Source organism: Sphaeramia orbicularis, chromosome 11 (assembly GCF_902148855.1).
Source record: "Sphaeramia orbicularis chromosome 11, fSphaOr1.1, whole genome shotgun sequence".
NCBI lineage: Eukaryota > Metazoa > Chordata > Actinopteri > Kurtiformes > Apogonidae > Sphaeramia > Sphaeramia orbicularis.
The window spans coordinates 15,397,925-15,413,546 of record NC_043967.1 but is presented as its reverse complement, the minus strand read 5'-3'; the positions used below and the strand labels follow the sequence as shown (position 1 = coordinate 15,413,546).

The following is a 15,622-nucleotide window of genomic DNA, read 5'->3' as shown; positions in this document are numbered from 1 at the left end:
GAAAGAGGAGGAGGAGGAGAAGGGGATGGGTGGGCTGAAAAAGAAAGAGGGACTGAGGAAGAATAGATATTACGTCATATGTAAACTGTGTCTTAACCCAAACATCATGTCTTACAAGATGTAGTAGATGTTAAAAAGGAACATCTAAAAAAATAGGAAATGCAGGGATACTCAGCGAACTAAGAATGAACTGATTTGATTCGGGCAGTAATCCATATTTGGGATTTCAGCCATTAGATAATTACATTTAATATCCTTTAATGGACTGTTGTTGTGTTCGCATTTGTTAATGTAAAGCTTAGAAGATAAATGATGTGGCTGCAGATGCACAGTTCTCAGTGTTGGTGAGGCTGGTTCTGAACGCTGCTGGAGTTCTACCTTTATTTATACCTGAGACATCACTCAGGCGTGGGTGGTATTTACTCAGACAAAACAAAGAAAAGGGAACACAACAAGAGTGACATATATTAACAAGGAAAAGACATTAAAAAAAGGCGATGGAATGGAATATTACAGTTAGCCAATAAAAAATGTATAAGCGTGCGTAGAAAATGTGATTGTGATTGATGTGTTGCCTCTTTTAACCTTGGAGGGATATAGATAGATAGATAGATAGATAGATAGATAGATAGATAGATAGATAGATAGATAGATAGATAGATAGATAGATAGATAGATAGATAGATAGATAGATAGATAGATAGATAGATAGATAGATAGATAGATAGATAGATAGATAGATAGATAGATAGATAGATAGATAGATAGATAGATAGATAACTTTGTTCCAAGTAAAAACAGAAATTCCTCTTTCACATCAAAAACACAGTACAACACATAAAAACAAGTAAAATACATAAAAAAAACCAAACTAAAAACATAGTGCAGTCTATCTTGTCTTGTTGAGAGCCGCTATTGCAGAGGGGATGAAAGATTTTTTGGGGGTTCTGAAGCATCTGCCTGATGAAGAAGCATGAAGGAGTGGTGGAGGGGATGGGAGGGGTCCTCATCACCAAGCGTCTATACAAGAGATACTCAGTATGCAAAAACTATAGAGATGTTAAAAACTAAAGACATGTAAAGAAGGTATTCAAGAATAATTCAGTGACTGTTATTGCACAAAGCCCAGTAAATGATGTATGATATGTATTTGTATGTTGCTTGTAATGCATTGCTTTTTGACTACGCATGCAAATTAGCTTTTCTCTCTTTCTTTTTTTCCAGCAATGTGCAACCAAATGTAAATGTATAGAATATTGATGTTTTATGGTTTACAGATAGCTGTTTTCATTTGATGTACATAAAATGCAGATAACATTATAGTGTTGTTTGCACACCTGCTCCTAGACTGGTAAATGGACTTGTATTTCTATGGCTTTTCTACCTTTGATGGTACTCGAAGCGCTTTATGAGTCACATTCACTGGCATCGGCACACATACTTTGACAGATCAGTCAAACTGGGAGCATCTTGTGGTTCAGTGTCTTACTGAAGCACACTTCAACAAGTGGATCAGGGCTGGGGATCGAAATACTAGACCCACTCTACCTCCTGAGTCCCAGCCGCCCCTAGAAGAGCTTTTATAAGCATAAAAAACTTAAGAAGAAACCAAACTGTGCACAGCAAAATTCTATAAAACTTAATGGCACAGCAGGTGATAAAAAGTCTCACATTTATAGACTTTATACTTAAAAGCTACAGTGGATGTGAGAATGGGTTTGTTGTTACTTTACCCAGGATTCAGTGGCTCTCAACAAAGTGTAGAGTAAAAGGCTTTGCTTCAACAGAAAAACATGTTTTACAGACTGAAATAATTTCACAGATACAGATAAACTGTATGAAATCCCACGGCAGGGGGGGTGGGGGTGGGGGGAGTCAATAACCCCTCAACATATTCTAGTCACTCCATTTCTCTTTGTTGTAACCCACAGGTGTCAAACATGCGGCCCAGGGGCCAAAACCGGCCCGCCAAAGGTTCCAGTCTGGCCCGCGAGATGAATTTAAAAAGTGCAAAATGCAAAAATTACCCTGAAGATGTTAACAGTCAAGGGCATCAAACTCAAAAATAACAGCATAATAACCTAGAAATAATGACTCCAAATGTTCTTCTTGGTTTAATGTGAGAAAAATAATATATTATGCCTGTAGATAATGACAACACCATTTTTTCTCTTTGATTTATTGCAAAGAACATTAAATTCTGATATCCTTTAACAATAAAATGTCAATAACCTGAACAAATATGAACAACCTGGAATGTCTAAAGAAAAATAAGTGCAATTTTAACAATATTCTGCCTGTTTTGTGCCTTGGTAGATCTGATCTGTAATGCACATGTGTAAATCATAAGTTGAGGCAGAATATTGATAAAACTGCACTTGTTTTTCTTCGGAAATTTCATTTTTTTCCCAGTTATTCACATCTTTTTTGTTTTGGATTGAAATAGTTTCATCATTTAATGTTATTTTTTGCACTAAAAATTTGGAGTTGTCATTATTTATAGGCTATTATGCTATTATTCGACTGGTCCGGCCTGCTGGAGATCAAATTGGGCTGAATATGGCCCCTGAAAGAAAATGAGTTTGACACCCCTGTTGTAACCAGTGTCTCTCCTCTCTTCTTCTCAGTCTCTTCTCGAGGCTCATGACATGGTGGCGTCCAAGTGTTACGAAGTCCCACCCCCAGCTGACATGACCAATGACGCTGCAGTGAACAGCGCCCTGATGCAGGCTGACGCTGTGCGCATGATTGGCATCCGAAAAAAGGCCGGAGAGCCGCTGGTGAGCAGAGATAGAAACAGGTCGGGTGTGTCTGCATATGTTATGTGCACACGCTCCATCTGTCTTCTCATGCTCTGCGCTCTGTCCCACTTCTTTTCCGTCCTTTCAGGGCGTGACGTTCCGGGTCGAGAAAGACGACCTGGTTATTGCCCGAATCCTTCACGGCGGCATGATTGATAGGCAGGGTCTGCTCCACGTGGGCGACATCATCAAGGAGGTGAACGGAAAGGACGTTGGCAATAACCCCACCGAACTGCAGGAGATGCTCAAAGACTGTAGCGGTGGGATCACCCTCAAAATCCTCCCCAGCTACAGAGACGCACCTGCACCACCACAGGTACACAATGTAAACACAAGCATACACACACACACGCACACAAACACCTGCTTACGTAATAAGTGGCAGATGTTGGCCAGTGGTACAATGGCTGGTGATCTGTTCTACGGCCTTCCCACAATCCTCTGCGTAGGAATGTGAACCCTGGGAGCCCTATTAATAACACTCCACATGCTATCTAGGTCACACTAGCTGTTTCTGTCTCCCACACACACTCCGTACACGCACACACATGCTTCCTGTAATCTCATGCTCTCTCATATGGAAAGTACAGTAATTTATGATATTTTTAGATATTTTCCTACATGCATGCCAGTATTGTGACTGCTTATGGCCCCGGAGTCAAAAGTCCTGAAGGTGTTGTTGATCCCAATCAAACAGACATAATCCTGGAAATGCCCAGAAGGCTTAAACTGAATGAAGAGCAGTAAAACTGAATGAGACATAATGCAAAATTACATCCTGCTCTTTTGCTCAGGGGTGTCTTACGCAGTATATTTTACTGGCCTGTTTTATTGCTTCCTGTGGCTGCTTGTTTAATCTAATACATCGGCCAGAGCACTTAGCCTTCCTGGCAAAAGCTTCCAGTGTTGGCGCAGCGGGAACAGCTGTGTCGGTGCAGCATGGCACACAGGACATAATGGGTGTGAATGGACCAGTGTGTGTGTGTGTGTCAGGGTGAGACACAACACACTTAGCTCAGGCTTTTGTGTTTTTATCATTGTGAGCTACATTTTGTGCCAACCAAAGGTGACAAAACAAACAGATTAGTGAATATTTTACTACAGAAAGCTTTATTTTTAAGGGAACAGGATCATTTCTGTCACTATGATTTACTGATTCATATTCATTCATTCATTTTCTGAACCGTTCAATCCTCAAGAGGGCTGTGGGGGTGCTGGAGCCTATCCCAGCTACCTATGGGTGAAGGCAGAGTACACCCTGCACGTGTCGCCAGTTCATCACAGGGCTGACATATACAAACAAACAAACAACCATTCACTGTCATATTCACACCTATGGGTGATTTAGACCATTTATTTAGACCAGTGAACCTATTAGTGCATGTTTTTGGATGGTGGTAGAGCCGGTGTACCTGGACGAACATGCAAACTCCTTTCATAATCATTCATAATTTCCTCTAAAGTGAGTCACATGTTTATGAATATAAAGCTAAAAAGTGTATTTATGAAAGTATCACAAAGAACCATTGCCATAACAAAGGTGGTTTTACGATGCGCTGTTGGCAGGTACTAAGGACAATTCTCTTTCTCATTTATCTGCTTGGAAAACTGATCTTCAAACAGAAATCTCTGTAGAGGATTGGGAGAAAGCCTGTCTTATAGATCAAACACAAACAATTAACACCAGGTTCAGACTATTACAGTACAAATGGTTATTTAGAACATACCTGTAAAAGTACACCGTTTTAATCCTAACATTCCTGACATTTGTACTAAGTGTAATAAGGAAATAGGCACTTTGTTTCATTGTATGTGGGCCTGTGAGAAACTTCAGAATTTTTAGAAAGAGGCTCTTAAATGAATTTATACATTTATAGAATGTATTATCCCTGTGGATCCAAAATTATGTATTTTGCACATCTCTCCCTGAGCAGTTTCAAGTAATCAGAGGAAACAGGAAACTGTTAAATTTTTGTTCATTACAAGCCGATTGAGTTATTTCGTTGAAATGGAAAGATATTCAAGGACCCACAGTGAACCAATGGATTAAAGCACAGGTGTCAAACTCCGGTCCTCGAGGGCCGGTATCCTGCATGTTTTAGATATTTCCCTCTTCCAGCACACCTGGTTCATTTAATGATCAACTCATCATCAAGCTCTGCGGAAGCCTGATAACGATGGAATGGCTTCCAGGTGTGATGGAGGAGGGAAATATTTAAAACATGCAGGATACCAGCCCTCGAGGATCTGAGTTTGACACCCCTGGATTAAAGAAATGTCTTCTAACCTGGCACTGGAAAAGCTGACGTACCTGAAAGATCAAGACTTTTATAAGATCTGGACACCTTTGTTACAATTTTTAAAGGACTTGTCTGTGTAGTGTCAAGTATGTTTTGTTGCACTGGGAGTGGGGGCTATTGTGTGGGTGGGGGGTGGTAGGGATTGTTTTAATGTGTTTGGGTTGTTGCTTGTTCTTATAAAACAATGAAAACAACAATAAATATATTTAGGAAAAAATAGTGTATTTAGGTCTTCTTCAGCACTTAAAATCATCATTTCTTTCTTTTTTTTTTTTTTACAAACTTTTTTGTTTATTGTAAATTTTCTTCTGCAAGAACTGCACTATCACCCCTAAAGTTGGATTAATGTGATTTATTCTTTATAGATAAAGTGTAACTGGTCAAAGGTGATTACTGATGTGTATAAATAGGAATAAGAAGAGGAATGTGTCTGAAAACAAAGTCATTCCATCTTTAGGCGCAACACAATGTGACTGAAAACTTCCAACAAAGCTGAACTGCTTCTAACCATGCATTTACTCAGGTGAAACAGCAGTTCTTTTTTTTTACTGTGTGTCCTTGAACTCATCTTCCACCCACTTTACTAAAAGGCAACAATTACTGTACAATGAGACTATTGTCAGAGAAGTTACAGTCTGCAGAATTTAGCTCTGCAAACTGAAGTAAAATGCAACTGTTTTCTTATAGATTCTACACTGTTAATGCTATTTTATCCATGATATTTGTCCAGTCAAGTTTCAGGAGTGGGTGCTTCAGTGGGTCAGAAACATAAAATGCAGAAGTGTAAAGGAGTCAGTGGCTGATCAATAACAGGGGTGCAGTTTATGAAACACAGGACCTGTAGTCCTTAAAACATGTGACACAGTTGCACAAGTTGTGTTTATCTGCAGAGGGCTATCTTGCATTACTCAGAAATTTTGGACCGACTTAGCTGTAAAATTTCCACCCCATTATCTCACCTAATAGGGTGGAAGTTCTAATGGAAGTTATTGAAATATTCATCACAAGGAAAACATACATTTTACTTACTATCTACAGCATTAAAGTTTTATAAGTCTTCATAATTACAGTCGTGGCCAAAAAGTTTTTAGTTGTGACACAAACTGACTCTGTACAAAAATGTGATTTATTTGCCAATGAAAGTCTTTGAAACTTCTTAAAATTGGTCTTCAGTGTGGCTTAGAAATACACTGAAAAAACCTAAAGGAATGTAAAGGAACAGAGTAAGAAAAATTTGCAAAAAAACAAAACTTTTGACCATGACTACTATTTTTTCAGTTCCTGACACTGATTGAGGTGTATTTCTTATGCAATGATGCCACTATTCTGAAGGAATGGTTAAAACATGAAAAATATGTATTTTTTTCCAACAATCATGAAACCAGAATGTTACTGGAGACCACAAACAATGCAGCTGCAGTTTGTTTGTTTATTTATTTATTTTTTGTGATCAGTGATTGAGTAATATGTACGTGTTCATTGCAGGTGCACGTCCGACCGTACTTTGACTACAACCCGGCCAACGACAATCTGATCCCATGTCGAGAGGCAGGAATGGCTTTCAAGAAAGGTGACATTCTCCAGATAGTCAACAGAGAGGACCCAAACTGGTGGCAGGTGAGCTGTTCATGTAGCTAAAGCACACAGAGACTTAAAGAGGAGCCTTGCAGATTCTTTCATTACTTGCTGATTTGTATTCTGTGCCAGGCGTGCCATGTTGTGGGCGGGGCTACGGGGCTGATCCCCAGTCAATTCCTGGAGGAGAAGAGGAAGGCGTTTGTCCCTCGGGACTTTGATGGATCAGGTATATCAGTGCATGCATATGAGGCCTGGTGTGAATGACCTGACCTTTGCAGAGTGATGCTTTGGTCGGAGCTGAACAAGGTTAAGTCATGCTGGCTTTCTCTTTGCATTGCTGATGTAGAAAAGATGAATTGACTCAAAGCCAGTTTAGCTAGCAGAGCTTTGTCCTTTCAGTCTTGTCTTGCCTCTGAAGGATGTTTGGGAGCTGGTATTTATTAGAGCTCAGAATAATACACCATGACTGCCCTCTTCTGGCCAAATACTGCAACAGCGTTAATGAGCATTAATGTTCTGTCCTGTTTCGTAGGGATTCTCTGTGGAACCATAGCAGGAAAAAAGAAGAAGAAGATGATGTACCTGACAGCCAAAAATGCAGGTCAGAGGTCGCTCCTCGCTCCTCCAACTGATAACTGTAATCTGTTGTACTCTGCTTTCGACAAGGTGACAGTTTTCTGTATCTTCAAACAGAGTTCGACAGACACGAGCTCCAGATCTATGAAGAGGTGGCGAAGGTACCCGCATTCCAGAGGAAGACGTTAGTCTTGATCGGTGCTCAGGGTGTCGGCCGACGCAGCCTCAAGAACAGACTGATGGTCCTCCATCCAACCCGCTTCGGCACCACCATACCGTGTATGTCATCTATTTCATCTATTTCTACATTCTACCACAATCTACCTGAGAGAGGAGTGAGGAGACTGATCAAACATTTAAAGAAACTGTTGAAATGCTTCTGGTTCTACATAGAAATCCAGAACCACAGACTCTCAAACAACCAAAACACACAAAAACAGCACATTTGTTGGTATTCCTTTATATTTATTTTACTTATAATATTGATAATACTTGTCTAGTACATATTGTACACATTGCTTGTTCTAATAGTGTTTTGACCCTTAAAGACAATTATTTTTGTCACAAATTCCAAATGATTTATTTTGTCTTTCCCATCTGATTTATCGCCATTTCTTATAATATTATCCTCTACATGTTGTGTTTTCAGTGTAAATCATGTATTTTCCTATATTTAATTCACAGATTGTGTAGATATTCATAAAAGTTCAGAATATATTACAAAGAAAAGTTAAGAAAAAGTAACTTTTTAAGTAAAATATATCATTAACTGAACATAAACCAAGGGTGTCCATCCACTGTCATTGATCCAACTCCATGGGTTTTACTGGTGAATCAATGTTGTGGAAGATGAGGTGTTTCCACGGTAACTATGGAGCCTCTGAACATCCAAATGGGTCATATCTGATGACCATGAAAAGACGATAAACTGTATTTTACACCAATTATTTATGTATTTATGTATTTATATTTTATATAAATACATGTAAAGTTATATTTTGGTCACTGGTGGATGTTTGGGTCTTTAAGGGTTAATAAACTGTGTATATTTAGAGCTTTATGAATATGTGTCTATAGGTATACAGTATATATATTTGCAATACTGATCATTTCTTCCCTGCTATTTTTACTAATACTTACATGGAGCAAATGTAATCAAGTATTCTGAATTTGACTGTACCCATTTATTTATTTATTTATTTATTTTTTACCATTATTTAACCAGGAATTCCCATTGAGACTAGGAATCTCTTTTACAAGGGCTACCTGGCCAAGATAGCAGCCATATAAAGTCCAAACAACATAAAACACACACATGATACACAATGAACAATAAAACATGTAACTATTCAACCATAGGCATCAAGAAAAACAGTGACATTCCTCCTTCACTGCATTCTCCATTATACTTTTAAAATCATTAACAGAAATGAATGTGTGTAGTTTTACAGTTTTTTGAGGATTATTCCACAACCGTGGTGCATGGTAGGAAAATGCTGTTTTTCCGAAGTCTGTCAGAACTCGGGGAACAGTCAAAAGCCACCACTTGGAGGACTGCAGGTGGAAACTGCTATAATGACAATATTTTCATTTCTCTGGATAGATACCTCACGACGAGCCCGTGATGATGAGCTGGATGGTAACTCTTACCACTTCACCTCAAGGACGGAGATGGAGGTAGACGTGAAGGCCGGTCGCTTCCTGGAGCACGGCGAGTATGACGGAAACCTGTACGGGACGAAGATCGAATCCATCCATGAGGTGGTGGGCACAGGACGCACATGCATCCTGGATGTCAACCCCCAGGCAGGTTTTAAGGCTAATCCCAGTTTAATATGTGACACACAATGAGGTTGGATTTCTTCCATTTTTAATGCCGAAGGTCATTTTGTAGAACTGACAGGAAATGAAAGTTAATGACAAATGAGGACTTGTTTGTATTTTAGCTGTGATCCTCCCTCCTGTGTCTCCCTCTCCAGGCTCTGAAGGTACTGAAGACTGCGGAGTTCATGCCTTATGTGGTGTTCATTGCAGCGCCTGATTTCGATACACTCAAGGCTATGCATAAAGCTGTGGTTGACGCAGGCCTCACCACCAAGCAGCTCACGGTAGGATGAACAATCAGAAACTGTCAATTCAAGTTAAGGATATTTCTTTTTTTTTTTTTTTTTTTTTTTCATTTTTGCCATTTGTAAATAAAACTATGTCTGGTCATTTGAAAAATGTTTCAATTCAATTCACACACAAAAAAGTAAAAAAAAGTGCTGTGCAAGAATCCCAACAGAAAAAAAAGCCCAAAAATTAAGAATGTCCTTAACTTTTTGTTTGTAGAGTATATTTATCTTAAATCCCTTATTCCTTCAAACTCACATTTAAAATAGATCCTTTATCCAAAGCCAAACCTTCATTAATTCGCTGTGACACTCAGCTTAGTCTACAGTGTACAATACATTTAGATTTCAGTCGCTCATAACATTTTGTAACTAATTTATCCTTGTATTAAAATTATAATATGTAATATTTTTGCAACAAAATAACAGCTAGGCCTATGTTTTGTATCATGTTGACATGTACTTACAAGCTACAGCCTGTTTAACATTTATTTTTATTTGGGGCTATTTAAAGGGGTCATATTTTGCTAAACCCACTTATATTAGTCTTTGGTTCATTTATTTGTGTATTTGGACCCTAATGGTTCCAGAAGTTTGAATTTGAACCCTCCAGGTGCTGCAAAGCTATCTTTATATTCATTTTGGCAAAAATCCAGTGGATTTCTATAACCTGTTTTAATTCCTGCTTTATTTGTTACATCTATAACTAGTTATGTCACAACATTTGCACATGTAAGGTCAAGACTTCAGATGAACATTTCTCTGAGTACGACATAATTGTTTGTCAGCAGCGGCAGTTGTAGTAAAAACTGAAAATATGTCCAAACTTTGAGCCGATTGCCTAAAATGTTCAGTTGTTGGTTGAATTAACGAACACAAGTGGCTGAATGGGACAGAGCAGCACAGCCAACAACCTGGAGGGGGTGAGGCCTGAAGTGGCTCATGTGCATTTAAAGGGCCAGCGCTCAAAACCACCTTTCTGGTGTCATTACTCAGAAATAGGGTTGAAGATGGACCTGTGGAGTTGAATTAATGAAGAATTCAGACCCAAACAGAGCATTTACAGTTTATGTAGACCACAGGCAAATGTTTGAAAATGCATAATTCTATTTAAAAAAAGCAAAATATCACTCCTTTAATTATGATGAAATGACATGTTTAACCTCTACTACACATCCTCCTGAGACTCAGAAAAGTAAAGATTTTGGCTTTTTTACATTAAGTAATGGCCTTGATTGGAAACAGCATGATGCAATACTTTTTTCAGATACATTTTTTATGGAATGTCCTTTGTAGGGGACTTTTTTTTTATAGGTAAAGTTGTGAAACTCTTGTGCCCTACAGAGGACAAAATTGCATTGCTGGGTCTCAGGAGAATATAATGAAGAAAAAAAAACCTTTAATACATTACTTCATCTGCAAAGGTGTTGGAAACTACACTGAACAAAAATATAAACACACCACTTTTGTTTTTGCTCCCATTTTTCATGAGCTGAACTCAAAGATCTAAAACTTTTTCTATGTACACAAAAGGCCTATTTCTCTCAAATATTGTTCATAAATTTGTCTAAATCTGTGTTAGTGAGCACTTCTCCTTTGTCCTTTGCTGAGATAATCCATCCACCTCACAGGTGTGGCATATCAAGATGCTGATTAGACAGCAGGATTATTGCACAGGTGTGACTTAGGCTGGCCACAATAAAAGGCCACTCTAAAATGTGCACTTTTACTGTATTGGGTGGTCCAGGGGGGTCAGAAAACCAGTCAGTATTTGGTGTGACCACCATTTTCCTCAGGCAGTCTTCTTCATGAATTCTCTGAAACAGCTTTGGAGATGGCTTATGGCAGAGAAATGAACATTCAATTCACAGGCAAAAGCTCTGGTGGAGATTCCTGAAGTCAGCATGCCAATTGCATATTCCCTCAAAACTTGTGACATCTGTGGTATTGTGCTGTGTGATAAAACTGCACATTTTGGAGTGGCCTTTTATTGCGGCCAGCCTAAGGCACACCTGTGCAAAAATCATTCTGTCTAATCAGCATCTTGATATGCCACACCTGTGAGGTGGATGGATTATCTCAGCAAAGAAGTGTTCACTAACACAAATTTAGACAGATTTGTGAACAATATTTGAGAGAAATAAACCTTGTGTGTACACAGAAAAAGTTTTAGATCTTTGAGTTCAGCTCATGAAAAATGGGAGCAAAAACAAAAGTGGTGCGTTTATGTTTTTGTTCAGTGTATAAAGATGGTGGATGCACATTCTCAGACCATCTGTTGTGATTTGTCAACATGTCTGCCATTTTGGACCAATCAGAACTAGCCTGTGAATGAAGAACCTTTGGTTTATCCACAAAATATTTACATTTGTCAACTCATTTCAATGTGTCCAGTGTTTACAGTCCAGTCATGACTGGTTCAATACAATGGTGACACTGACATCTGTGTACACCGATCGGCCATAACAGTCTGACCACTGACAGGAGAAGTGGGAATAATACGGATTATTTTATTACAATGGGACCTCTCACTGGGTTGGATATATCAGGCAGCAAGTACACATTTAGTCCTAGAAGCTGACGTGTTGGAAACAGCAAATTAAGAGGGAACTGAGTGACTTAGACCAGGTCCAGATTGTAATGGTGATGACTGGTCAGAGCATCTCCACAACTGCAGGTCTTGCTGGGTGTTCCTGGTCTGCAGTGGTTAGTACCGACCAAAAATGGATGACCGCATCTCAACCCAGTCAGGCATCTGTGGAAACATAACATCTTTACCACCTGCTTAAAATTATGTCTGATGTTTTGTCTTTAAATCCATGTTTTCGTTTTTGTAATAATGACTTTCTTAGATACAGATATTAACACTGGCTCCTCTGTTTTACATGATGCTCACAAACTCAGCTCCAGCCCCTGATGTATCAGAGCGTTATTGGTTTTAGCTCTGCTGTAGCCCAGGAAAGAGTCAATGCCCCTCTGGAACCAGTTTTTCTGGACCTGAGCCAGTTCTTTTGTGGTGGAAATGGGAAAAACCAGTTCCAGATTTAGCTTCTGCACTGATTTAGCCCTTGAACTACTTCTGTAGAAAAGGGGCTCTGGACTCCATAAGACCTCTGAAGGTGGGCTGTGTCTGTATTTGTCACCAAGACGATCCTTAAAGGGTACCTGCCATGAATTTTCATTGCTAGGTATTTCAAAGGATCACATATAATATAATACTAGTGGTTCCATTCGGTAACTTACGTCATAGCCCGTTGTCATGTTGCCTCCAGCACTGTTAGTCACAAAACTGCGTTGATTTGTCTGATTAGCTGGGCTGTGATGGACTGGTCACGGACCCCGTCCAGCAGACACCGGTCTAAGATGGCCCATTATTACCCAGTGCTGGGTCACGTCACTAGTACAATGGCGGAGCGCAGAACTTCCAGCTGCACAAACAAGCGCCAACACCTGCTTTCCACTCAGTCTCGCTCACTGACTGCAGCTTGTCTACTCACACTCAATCACCCAGAAACAACAAGGGTACGTCACTTCTGGCTGGCAACGGCTGCTCCCATAGGTTCTGCCTACATGCGGAATTCACGTAATAAACGGTTCTGGTGTGGTGCATTTAGGGCGATTTTTTTTTTTTTTTTTTTTTTTTTTTTTTACTGAATTTGAGCCTCTCCTGCTTATAAGTAATACACAAAGCACAATTAATGTCAAAGGTGTGAACAGTACAGGTACACTTTAAAGTCCTGTAACATTCTGATTGGATTTGTTTGTTCAGGACGTCCAACAGATGCTCATTTGGGTTGAAAATGTTTTGTCCTTCCTTAGCCCATTGTTTGTAAGTACTAACCACTGTAGACCAGGAACAGCCAATAAGACCTGCAGGTTTAGAGACGACATCTAGGCGACACAGTCCGACCCCATTAAAGTCACTCAGATCTTGACGCCGCCAGTTTTCAATGCATCAACTTCAAGGTTTAAACAGTCACTTACTGCTGCTAAAAGGCTCCAACCAACTGAAAGGTCCCGTTGTAACAGATATTTACCTCCGCCAAGTGAAACGGCAGAGGTAAATATCTGGGGGGGATGAAATTTTCAGGAAATGTTGATTCTGGCACAAGGAACCAATGATTAAATTTTGATGGGTGGGGGGGGGACTGATCTGCCTTTGTGGAGGTCTCCAAGTGCTTTTCTATTTGCAGCTCGAATCATTAAAGCATTGTGTGATACTTGGACACAGTTTGGGTTTTTGTTTCGTGGACTCAGTCGTCCCCTGTGTTTTGCAGGATGTGGACCTGAGGAAGACGGTGGATGAGAGCGCCCGGATCCAAAGGGCTTACAGCCACTACTTCGATCTGACCATCGTCAACGACAACCTGGACAAGGCCTTCGAGACGTTACAGGCCGCCGTCGACAAACTGTGCAGTGAAGCCCAGTGGGTCCCGGTGAACTGGGTGTACTGAGGACCAGCGGCGGTACCCCGACCCACCCACATACCACCCACTCTGAGCAGGTCACACTGACCCACCAGCGTGTGCCCACAAAGGCCAAAGACGGGGAGAACAGGGCAGCTTTGTTATTGGAGACATTTCTGCAAAATAACACGAATATTTAAAAAAAAAAAAAAATACTTTTGCTCTTTCCTCTCTTGGGCCTGCACGCTGTAAAAAATTTTCTACTCAAAGGGAAAGAGCGCTTATTTATTTTATAACTTTTTATGAAAGATCTTTCTACTCAATGTGGAATTTCAGTGAGAATGAAACAAAATAATGTTGGTCACATACTTGGGCCATATTTTTGCATTAATTTATTGTTTTGTCTTTCAGTCTTTTTCTCCTCCCAGAGTTTAGATGTTTGTCCATTTTTTTCGTCTTGTCACGGACATCCAGGATTTATGATCCTGATTTGAGCGCCCAAAATGAAGACGAGACAGGCAGAGGGTTAACAAAGATCTTTAATTTTCCTAGAAACCTGTCCGAGTCGCTCATCCTTGCCCTGTCTGAGCATCTTTGTATAGTTGTGTTACCTTCACGTCCACACTGTTGAAGCCCTTGTGTTTTTATGTAGCCGACCCCGAGCCCTTCCTCTGTCAACGGGAACGACTGTGGAGGAATAAAAAAGGCCCGTTTGTTCCACTTCCAACATGTTAAAAAAAATCTTCTTAATGTACCTTTTTAAGATCAAACACTGTGTTTCACAATTCTGTATTATTTATCTAGTTTTGTTTTTCTAATCTTTTTCATTGGTGTGGTGATTTTCTATAGCGTCTAGTGTTTTGTCACAGATGATCCTCTACTTTTATTTTTAATCATCAGTCTGAAGTCTGACTTTACATCCTGACTTTTACCGTCTACATAAGCCAAGCTGTTCATGTTTTACATATGTAAATGTGGCACAAACCCACCCTGTCCTTAGTGCCCCTTACCTTATGCCAAATTCTGACCGTACTCCGAATACAGCTCAAAATTCACATCGTAGCATCGATAACCTACTGGCTCTTCTATATGTATGTAGTTTAATATAATAAGACTTTGGGCAGTGAATGGATCTAGAAAAGCCAAACCTTTTATACTGTGAACAGAGTATGTCCATCAGAGCAGTACCGTGGAGAAAAACCATACATTTAATAAAGAGCAAAACATTTTAATGCCAGACAGGTGAGGCCCGTTCACTATTTTACATCACAAGCTCATTTGTTATAATTCATTCAAAGTGGGATTGGACGTGGTAATAGATGGACTTTCTTCACAGCTTTTACGTAACAATTTCAAAGTCCTGGACTCGATCTGTGCCACGTTTTCGAAAACAGCCCCACTGCCTGTTCATGTGTCATGTCTTCAGAGTTGTTTTTACATTTTTATCAGCAAAATTATCCTGAATAAAGTTTAATAAAGCTCAACAACTGTCTCTATTTGCGTTTTGCTGTGTGTGTGTGTGTGTGTGTGTGTGTGTGTGTGTGTGTGTGTGTGTGTGTGTGTGTGTGTGTGTGTGTGTGTGTGTTATGTTCATATATACAATGAATGCATTGATTTTTTTTTTTTTTTTTTCTGAAAAAAAGTACAGCAATGGTCAGACTGTGTTGTGATTGTTTCAGATATGTACTGTATGTACGCCACCTGGAGTAAAAGCAAATAGTGCAGATCCTTCCATTGGATAATTACCTCACTGAATAATACAATGTTTTTCAACCTTGGGGTCAGGACCCTATCTGGGGTCGCCTGAAATTTCTAGAAATTGATAAAAATAAAAAAAAAAACCTTACAAA

At 39.6% G+C, this 15,622-nt stretch overlaps 1 protein-coding gene across 6 annotated transcripts in view; it reads left to right on the top strand.

Moving 5' to 3' along the window:
- pals2b (protein associated with LIN7 2, MAGUK p55 family member b) overlaps positions 1-15,259 on the top strand; it is a 49,455-nt gene extending 34,196 nt beyond the window's left edge. For all 6 annotated transcript variants that reach the window (XM_030147134.1, XM_030147133.1, XM_030147132.1 and 3 more), the window contains 9 exons: positions 2,628-2,780; positions 2,890-3,117; positions 6,587-6,718; positions 6,809-6,905; positions 7,212-7,280; positions 7,373-7,534; positions 8,859-9,061; positions 9,235-9,363; positions 13,644-15,259. In XM_030147134.1, coding sequence (XP_030002994.1) covers positions 2,628-2,780; positions 2,890-3,117; positions 6,587-6,718; positions 6,809-6,905; positions 7,212-7,280; positions 7,373-7,534; positions 8,859-9,061; positions 9,235-9,363; positions 13,644-13,820 — 1,350 coding nt within the window. In that variant the 3' untranslated portion in view covers positions 13,821-15,259. The remainder of the gene's footprint in view (positions 1-2,627; positions 2,781-2,889; positions 3,118-6,586; positions 6,719-6,808; positions 6,906-7,211; positions 7,281-7,372; positions 7,535-8,858; positions 9,062-9,234; positions 9,364-13,643) is intronic.
- The last annotated feature ends 363 nt before the right edge of the window (positions 15,260-15,622 follow it).